General features: G+C 46.4%; 2 protein-coding genes across 7 annotated transcripts in view; both read right to left on the bottom strand.

The window, feature by feature from the left end:
• si:dkey-181m9.8 (E3 ubiquitin-protein ligase RNF31) overlaps positions 1-779 on the bottom strand; it is a 25166-nt gene extending 24387 nt beyond the window's left edge. For all 4 annotated transcript variants that reach the window (XR_006825345.1, XM_046051191.1, XM_046051192.1 and 1 more), the window contains exon 1: positions 500-779. Coding sequence is in view for 3 of the 4 variants with exons in the window: in XM_046051191.1 (XP_045907147.1) it covers positions 500-544 (45 nt within the window). In the remaining variant the exon portion in view is untranslated. The remainder of the gene's footprint in view (positions 1-499) is intronic.
• A 380-nt stretch (positions 780-1159) lies between these two features.
• Positions 1160-5886, bottom strand: lg06h7orf25 (linkage group 06 C7orf25 homolog). Of its 3 annotated transcripts, none has more exons than XM_046051221.1 (2): positions 5754-5886; positions 1160-2613 (listed from the first exon to the last, which is right to left on the bottom strand). In XM_046051221.1, the coding sequence occupies exon 2, from the start codon at positions 2596-2598 to the stop codon at positions 1351-1353; it is 1248 nt and encodes a 415-aa protein (XP_045907177.1). In that variant the 5' UTR covers positions 2599-2613; positions 5754-5886; the 3' UTR covers positions 1160-1350. The 3 variants fall into 3 exon arrangements, with proteins under 3 accessions (XP_045907177.1, XP_045907179.1, XP_045907178.1); XM_046051223.1 differs by lacking the exon at positions 5754-5886 and adding an exon at positions 5286-5304; XM_046051222.1 differs by lacking the exon at positions 5754-5886 and adding an exon at positions 3656-3947.
• Positions 5887-9587: the final 3701 nt, after the last annotated feature.

Raw genomic sequence — 9587 nt, 5'->3', positions numbered from 1 at the left:
AGAGGGGGAGGATGACGAGGAGGGGAGGAAGGTAGAAGGAGCAGAGGAGCAGGAGGAGGGGAGGAAAGAAGGAGAGAGGGGGAGGATGACGAGGAGGGAGAAGAAGGTAGAAGGAGCAGAGGAGCAGGAGGAGGGGAGAAAAGGAGAGGGGGAGGATGACGAGGAGGGGAGGAAGGTAGAAGGAGCAGAGGAGCAGGAGGGGAGGAAAGAAGGAGAGAGGGGGAGGATGACGAGGAGGGAGAAGAAGGTAGAAGGAGCAGAGGAGCAGGAGGAGGGGAGGAAAGAAGGAGAGAGGGGGAGGACGGGAGGGGGAGCAGGAGATGAGTAAGGGGAGGAGATGATTATTTGTTGTTGTTAGCATGTAGCTTCCTAAGCTAACACTTCTGAACGTAGCCGTTAGCTTCGCGCTAGCCGGTCGGCAGCACGTGAGCCGCTAACTAGTTTTAAACTAATAAAGTTTGATTTTGAATGGAAGTGGAAGGTTCTGATTGGTCCGCACCTCCGTCAGAGTCCGCAGCTCCTCCTCAGCTCCGACTCTCGGCATTTTATCAGGAACTCATCACCTGCCGGCAGCTAGCAGCTAGCGGCTAGCAGGCTAACAGCTTCAGGTCAACATGACACACCCTCTTCCGCGTCTAGGTTTTCAGATTAAAAGCACAGATACGAAAGGCTACATTTTAATTAGCGCAGAAAAACAGCTGTTTCCGGTCATTCTCAGAGAATCGAACTGGTTTTGACAAGCGAAGAAGTTGTTTAGTATCTACAGCGGTTTCTCTGGAACTGATCCTTTCACAAACTAACTTTTTCAGGTGAAACCAGACCACGGACTGGTCCTGGACTGCAGACGGATCCTTTCCTACCTTTTCTGTGAAGGTGGACTCAGGAGGACTCGGAGGACTCTAACAAAACTTTATTTAGAAACCCTGGAAAATAAATACAGAGAACGTCCAACACACAGCCCTCAGTTCAATAATAAATCAATAAAAACAGAAATGTTGAAATTATTGATATAACTGGCAAAAAACAGACATTACAGAGTTCAGCCATTTAAATAATGATCCAATGAAAATAAGGAACTGAGCTCGAGACACAGGGCCTAGCATTAGCTTAGCATTAGCCTTTGGAAATTTGATTCAATGCCAAAACCACAACACAGATATTTCAGGATTATATATCATTTTATTTATATATATATATTTATTTAAGTGTCACTGATCACATGTGGCTGCAAAGGGAAGGAACCATGTGACCTCCTGCAGCAGGCGAGCAGGAAGTGCCTCCGACGTTTTAACGCTCAGCAGATTTTATTTCACCAACATTTAACTCAAACTCCCAGCAGCCCCCGCTGTCTCAGATGGGCGTGGCCCTCCACTCTTTGCCCTCGGTCAGGGCTCTGGGTTGGTGGATGAACACGCTGTATTGGACGCCCTGATTGGCCGCCGCCCTGATGAACCGGCTGTTCGCGGTCATGGTCACGGCTCTCAGCGAGTCTCCGGTGCCGAAGATCATGAGCGAGCGGCGGTTGACTTTGGCGCTTGGCGTGAGGTGCAGCGTGCGCTCCGAAGGCTGGTCGTCCACCACGCGGAGGCGGGCGAGCAGCTTCTGAGCGCGCTCCTTCTCGCCCGGCCCCCCCAGCGTGTCCAGGATCACCTGGAAGTCGTGGACCGCGGCGCGGCAGGCGAACAGCTCCTTCCCCTGCATGAAGGCGTCGAGCTGCGGGAGCACCTGCAGCCGGCGCTCCTGGGCCGCCTGCTCCGTCAGCACCGGCTCCCTGAAGGTGAGGTGACAGCGCCCGTGACTCAGCGATGACACGTACGTGATGAGCGTGGTGATGTCGAGGTTAACCCGCCGACACTCCTCCACCTGCACCTGAGCGGGGAACGCCAGGCTGGCCACCACCGTGCCGCGGTCCACCCGGGTCAGCTCCGACTCCTCCTCCTCCTCGTTATCTTCGACCGGCTCCTCCTCGTCGTCCTCCTCCTGCTCCTCCTCCTCTTCTGCTCCCTCCTCCGTCTCCATGGCGTTGACGGCGACGATGTCCCCGCGGACGGAGACGCCCATGTCCCTCAGGCGGTCGGCCATGGGGCAGGAGACGCCGTTGTAGAAGGCGAAGACGATGTGGGGGTGTCGGTACTGGACCAGGTGCTGGCGGCCGGCCTGCAGGAAGTCTTCGGCCTGCCTGATGATGCTCTTGTCTCCGTACTGGCCCCGCCCCTGCCAGATGTTGTGCAGAGCCTCCGCCTTCCTGCCCACCGCCTTCACCCAGGTGTGTCCCCCATTGGCCACCACGTCCACCACCAGCGTCTGCCGGCCTCCGGCGGCGTCCTGGTAGGTGAAGACGTGCAGCAGAGCGACCACGCCCTCCAGGCTCTGGGCCGACTCCACGATGGCCGTCAGGTGAGTCAGGTTGGTGCTGTGCAGGTGAGACTCTTTGACCTGCAGCTCCCCGGCCTCCACCCGCCGCAGGAAGCGCAGCTCCGCTCGCAGTTTCCCACAGAGCTTCTGGTGACCCTCCACGCCGGGACAGAGCGTCTCCGCCCGCTTCAGCAACATCTGGGCGGAGACGATTCTCTGCTGCAACGTCACCTGCAGAGACATGTCGCTACATCCCACCTGAGGAGGACAGACAGAGAGAGAGAGAGACAGTGATGAGCAGGTCCTCGTCCTTACAGGACTCTGCCGAGACCTGAATGAAACATCTGGTCCTGAACCCGATACGGTCGACCCACAGGCTAATAATCAGGTATTTGGCCACGCCCCTATGTACATCTGACCAATCATTGCTCACAGAAACCACCAACAGTGGGGAGCCGCTACAGCTGTGTTGTTGAGGAAAAGCTCTGAAGGGAACCACACCGACAGAGAGGTCCGGAGCTGCTCGAGTGTGGAACCACCAGAAAGGAACGTAGAACCATGTCCAACGGGTAAATAAAGGCAGAGCCTCCATTTTAACGGGGCGGAGCTAGAAAGGCCCGTGATAGGCTCTAAAACGCAGGAGGTGACACGTTACTTTAGAACTTTTTATTCTTCGTTCAGCAGCCTGGCGTTTCCTTACCGAACTCATTTTAAACAGGAAGGCTGTATTTAATGAGCCGGAACCCAGATCAAATATAAGACCCGGTCCGGCCCAGCAGGTCGGCCTGGTCCTTTATTTTCCAGGAGCGGAAGACGTGGCTGCAGGTTCAAACCCGCTCTGAAGTCTGTGTTACATCTTTAATTCTGCCCGAACATTCAGATAATGAAAACCTCTGTTTAACCCCGTTAGTTCCAGCTGCAGTACAGCCCCCCCCCCCCCAGCCGATACCAGCGCGCTCCATCAGAGCGCTCCATCAGAGCGCTCCACCAGCGCAGATCGCTGATCAGTTTCTACAGACTGAACAGGAAGCTCACACTAAGTGTTTCAGTGCAGCGGTCGCTAGTTAAAGGTAAAGAGATCTGATTCTGTCCACACATCGACGGCAGACTGATCATGAAGCCTCAGGCTCCGCAGGAGGACTTTATCTGATCTCGCTCTCTGAAACAGAAACCCAGACTTTCCCTCATCTCAGGCTCAACATACTCAGAGTTTCAGTGTCCCACTTTCTGAAACGGGGCCCTGAACAGAGACTGAATTTCTCTCTGCTGTCAGAGACACCGAGTCGGGGCAGCTTCTTACCAGGTTCAGACTCAGAGACCCTGAAACAGGAGACGGATCCTGGTTAACTGATGCAGGATGACTCTGCAGGACGGCAGCTAACAGCGGAGACTACAGATCAGAATCTGGAGCAGACTTCCTGAAAGTGTGAGAGTCAGAGTCTTTACTCAGTTCTGGTCCTAACAGACCAGAGTATTACTGCAGTATTCTGGGAGCCCGCCTGATGGGTACTGATGGGTACTCCCTGGGAATACTGTCCAGGTGTCCATGTGGCAGGATCAGGATCCAGGTGTGTTCTTTGCCTGAGGACTTCCTCTCTGCTCAGCTCAGATACTGAGTTTGATGAACACTTAATTTTACTTGAAGTACCGGTACTTTTACTGCAGTAGTTTTCTGTCCTAACCGTCATTATGTTTGATGCGGTCCCCTCCCTAAGTCTTGGAACGGTGAGGCCACTTCCTGTTGTTGTTTGGGTTTAAGATCAAAAGATGAGACCAGAGTTCAGAATGTCAGCTTTTATTTCCTGGTGTTCACGTCTAGACGTGTTAAAGAACTCAGGACGGAGCGTCCTCTGTATCTGAGGTCAGCAGCACTGCTGGAACAAATAAACAACATTTAAGATTTGGTTCTGCCTGAAGTCTGCGACCATCCACATCACCAAACTGCTGCGTTCTTCATCTGTGATGCTGTTCCAGGCTTTTACCGCAGCTTCTGTCACTTCCTGTTTGTTTCGGGCTGTTTCTCCCTTCAGTCTCCTCTTAAGGAGGTGAAATGCATGCTGGGTTAAGGTCAGCTGATGGACTTGGCCAGTCTGAAACCTTCCACAGTCCTTTGTTTTGTTGGCAGTGTGCTTTGGGTCTAAACTTCCTGCCCATTAGTTTCAATGCATTTCTCCGTAAATGTTTCTGTCCACTTCTGAATTCATTCTGCTGCGACATCATCAGTAAATATTACTGAGCCTGTTCCAGAAGCAGCCGTCACTTCACCTCCAGCAGGCTTCACAGATGAGCTCGTACGCTTCGGATCATCGGCACTTCCTTTCTTTCTCCACACTTTGATCTTTCCATCACTTTGCTAGAGATTAATCCTCATCTTCATCAGATCGTACAAAAGTCCATCAGGACTTGTTGGACGGCCTCTAGATTTCTGTGATCCCTTCACTCTGCACTGTGGAGGTCGCCGCTGATGTTTTCTTCACAGCTCTCACCATATTTCCGTCATCAGCTGCTGTTGTTTTGCTTGGCCGGCCTGTTGGATGTCTGTTGCTCAGTACACCTGTAGTGTCTTTCTTTTTCAGCACGTTCCACATTGTTGTGCTTGCTCTGTTCGGTGTTTGTCCGATGGCTCTGCTCCATTTTCCTGGTTTTCTCCCACAGACGGCTCTCTGGTCTTCATGTTGGTTTATCCTCTTTAACAGGAAATGCAGTCTTTAATGGTTTGAACCATGCAGAGCTATTAAATGTTGGGACAGTCATGAAACATCTGTCACTCGCATGTTCCAGCAGTGCTGCTGACCTCAGATACAGAGGACGCTCCGTCCTGAGTTCTTTAACACGTCTAGACGTGAACACCAGGAAATAAAAGCTGACATTCTGAACTCTGGTCTCATCTTTTGATCTTAAACCCAAACAACAACAGGAAGTGGCCTCACCGTTCCAAGACTTAGGGAGGGGACCGCAGGTTTAAGAGCAGCCTGAGGACAGACAGACAGGACCTGGACCTGGACCTGGCAGAGCAGCCTGAGGACAGACAGACAGGACCTGGACCTGGACCTGGCAGAGCAGCCTGAGGACAGACAGACAGGACCTGGACCTGGACCTGGCAGAGCAGCCTGAGGACAGACAGACAGGACCTGGACCTGGCGTCAGTTTTTTTAATGGAGGCTGGTGGGACAGTGAAAGTCTCGTGTCTCCGGACCCTCTATGACCCTGTCCATTAAACCTGCAGCTCGTTAGCTATGATGCTAACTCTGATGCTAACTGTTTTCACTGTGGAACGTGACGTCAGCCAGCCAACAGTTAGCTTAGCCAGTTACAAGTTTATCGTGTCGTACTTCCGGTCTATTTAAACAGATGAAACACTTTCAAACTTCCAGAAAACAAACATGACGTTGACTTACGGCAGCAGTGACGTGTGAACTTTACAAACCAGCTAATGCTAATGCTAATGCTAACGCTGACGACCGTCGTCTTCTTCTTCTTCTTCTGCTCTGCTGGCAGGAGAACGCCGCCGGCTCCTCCTCCTTCTTCTTCTTCTATTCCGGATTTACGGCAGCTGGCCTTCCGGTTCATCTACCCTCAGCTGCGTTTTTTTAAATCTTTACTACATCTCGCGACTATAACTACAGAAAGATATTTGATGTTTTTATTCTGTAAACCAAATAAAGTTTTAAATGTAATGTTTAAAAAATAAAGAGGTTCAAAATATATCTTGTTTTACAATCAATAAAAAAATATAATGTCTCTTTTCTGCAAAGTAATAGTTGAACCAGTCAATGTCTAACCAAAATCCATTGGTACAAACACAATCATAAAACAAATGACAGATGCTTTTCCACAGCGTCTTTCATGAACCGTGAGATCAGCTGGTTCACAGGTTAAATCAAATGTAGAATTTTCTAGTGTTGTGATGACACAATATTGCTTGTTGATATTTCAAACAGACTTCCATTTAATATTTTCTATTCTGGAATTCCAGAAAAGCTTGGCAGGAGGAGTCTCCTTAGAAAATCATTGGAGCGTTTTTTATCTGTGAAGCATACACCGTTTAACATAAGAGTACCTTTAGGTTAAACATGCCACCTCCTTGTATTAATCTCAAGAGACCAGAAGGTACTGCATCGAAAACAACAGCGAATTCTTTAGGTGTAACTGGAATTCCGTAGAAGAGAACAAGAGTCCATTTTCATTTAGCAATTGTGTCACTGATGTTATATCATTTTTAACCCAGCTATTAAAAAATTAAGTTTTATTTTTTAATCTTTATTATTCCAAATTAAACATTTATGGGGTGAAAAGTTATGTTTGTAAATAATTAACCAGGACAAAAATGCTTGTTTATGATATTTGGATAGAGCAACAGGAATCTTATTTATGTCAAAATTGCATTGCAGGAGGAATTTCAAATATTCAATAAACTCTGGAATAAAGTACCATAGTTTATCCTTTCCTTGGATGTAATTTTTAATCCACTTGACCTTGAATATAGTGTTGGATGTATAAATATCTAATACATTTAGACCCCCTTCGCAATTTGTGTTACATAAAATCTTCTTTTTTAAATAATAGGGTTTATTTCTCCAGACAAAATTGAAAAGCAACGTTGGACTAGTATCGGTGGGACATCTAGGACCAGCCTTGATAGTCCTTCACTTTTAGAGAACAATACACGTCCATTTAATGACAGATCTCTCAACAACCAACTATCCAATTTTTATTTTACTTTTTCAATCAATGGATTGAAATTCAAATCCACCCTTCTGTCTTGACATATTTTAATACCCGGTTATGATACGATATCTTTTATAGGGATACCACATATGTCAACCAAGTAATTTCCCTTATTTTTTAAGGCAAAAAGCTCACATTTTTTTATATTTAAAGTTTGACCTGATACCGAAGAGAAAACATTAACACATTCATTAGCCTTTTCTACTTCTTCTTCATTCTGTAAATAAATAGTTGTGTCATCTGTGATTGACTGCATTTTAATTCTTTTTTGGCTATTTGTAAACCTTTGAAATGATCTGTTTTAGTGTGAAGTGCCATTGTTTGCATGACTAGCAAAAATAAGAAGGGAGCCAATATTAAATCTAGGAGTGGTGCCAAATGGTAGTTTAACAGAACTATTACAACCTTTATAAATCGTCTGGATCGGACGTTTAAAATAACTTCCAAAGCCAAAAAAGTCTAAAGTATTAAATAAAAAACTATGCTTCACAGTGTCGAAGGCCTGATAAAAGTCTAAAAACAAAATATAACTATTTTCATTAATAAACTGGTTGTAATCAACTAAGTCTAAAATTAGACGAATATTATTACTTATATGCCTTCCACACATAAAACCAGATTGACAAACATCAACGATTGTATTGAGGCGTAAACACAATCTCTGAGCAAATATTAGAGCAAGTCATTTGGCATCATTGTTTATTAAGGTTACAGGCCTCCAGTTTTCAATCATCAATAAGTCTTTATCTGGCTTAGGTATTAAGGAAACTAGCCCTTGAGACAAGGTTGGCGGTAGCTTCCCAACTTCAATTGCTTCCTTAAATACAAATAAAATAAATTCTGCAAGGTTATCTTGAAAAACTTTATAGAACTCACTTGTTAGTCCATCATTTCCAGGGGATTTATTATCTTTTCACTTAACGATAGTACTTTTTATTTCTTCTAAAGTTACATTCTGGTCACACATCTTCTTGGATTCCTCGTCAATCGATTTTGCACTATCCCTTACGGAAGAGAAGAAAGACGCATCATTGTTATTACTCCCTTCAGTATATCATCTTTTATAAAAGGTTGTAACAAAATCAGAGATTTTCTTTGCATTTTCTGACACTTGTCCATTAATATTAAGTTTATTCAAAGAGGAAAGACCTGCATTTCTTTTTTTGCAAGTTGAAAAAATATTTTGGATGTTTTTCTCCTTCTTCCAAACAATTCCTTCTAGATCTTACAAATGCTCGTAAATTTGGTCTAAATCGAAGTATCCTTATCTCTTTTCCATACATCTTGATTATTTCTTTGGTTATGAAATCTTCTTTTATACGTTTGGCCTGTGCTATATCCTTTCCTCTCTGGATAGCCAGTCTTCTAATTTTATATTTCATATATTCCCAGTGGGTGCCATAGGATTTCAGTGTTTTAGCCTTAATCCAACATTCATTAATAATTAATTTAGCAGCGTCCATAAACTGTTTCTCTCTTTTAAAATGTTAGTGTTTGATTTCCAATAACTGACATTAGGTTTCTTTCCTTCGGTTGTGTTATTAAGACTTATTGAAATGTAAATAAATTTGTGGTCAGTGAGAACAGAGGGCTCAATATAAACATCCATAATCTGTTTTTCTAATTCTCTAGATATTAACCAGAAATCTATTCCAGACTGTTTAGTCATATCTTTGGTGCGCCACAGAAAATATACACTGCTCAAAAAAATAAAGGGAACACTTAAAAAACACAATGTAACTCCAAGTCAATCCTGTGAAATCAAACTGTCCACTTAGGAAGCAACACTGACTGACAATCAGTTTCACATGCTATTGTGCAAACGGAAAAGACAACAGGTGGAAATTATAGGCAATTAGCAAGACCCCCCCAATAAAGGAGTGGTTCTGCAGGCGGTGACCACAGACCACTTCTCAGTTCCTGTGCTTCCTGGCTGATGTTTTGGCGGTGCTTTCACTCTAGTGGTAGCATGAGACGGAGTCTACAACCCACACAAGTGGCTCAGGTAGTGCAGCTCATCCAGGATGGCACATCAATGCGAGCTGTGGCGAGAAGCTTTGCTGTGTCTGTCAGCGTAGCGTCCAGAGCACGGAGGCACTACCAGGAGACAGGCCAGTACATCAGGAGACGTGGAGGAGGACGTAGGAGGGAAACAACCCAGCAGCAGGACCGCTACCTCCGCCTTTGTGCGAGGAGGAGCAGGAGGAGCACTGCCAGAGCCCTGCAAAATGACCTCCAGCAGGCCACAAATGTGCATGTGTCTGCTCAAACAGTCAGAAACAGACTCCATGAGGGTGGTACGAGGGCCCGACGTCCACAGGTGGGGGTTGTGCTTACAGCCCAACACCGTGCAGGACGTTTGTCATTTGCCAGAGAACACCAAGATTGGCAAATTCGCCACTGGCGCCCTGTGCTCTTCACAGATGAAAGCAGGTTCACACTGAGCACATGTGACAGACGTGACAGAGTCTGGAGACGCCGTGGAGAACGTTCTGCTGCCTGCA

Source organism: Micropterus dolomieu, linkage group LG06, assembly GCF_021292245.1.
Source record: "Micropterus dolomieu isolate WLL.071019.BEF.003 ecotype Adirondacks linkage group LG06, ASM2129224v1, whole genome shotgun sequence".
Classification (NCBI taxonomy): Eukaryota; Metazoa; Chordata; class Actinopteri; order Centrarchiformes; family Centrarchidae; genus Micropterus; species Micropterus dolomieu.
This window is presented reverse-complemented; position numbering and strand designations above follow the sequence as displayed.

Bases quoted from the DNA above. Each gene is read 5' to 3' on its own strand.
- lg06h7orf25 (XM_046051221.1), bottom strand. From the start codon at position 2,598: ATGTCTCTGCAGGTGACGTTGCAGCAGAGAATCGTCTCCGCCCAGATG.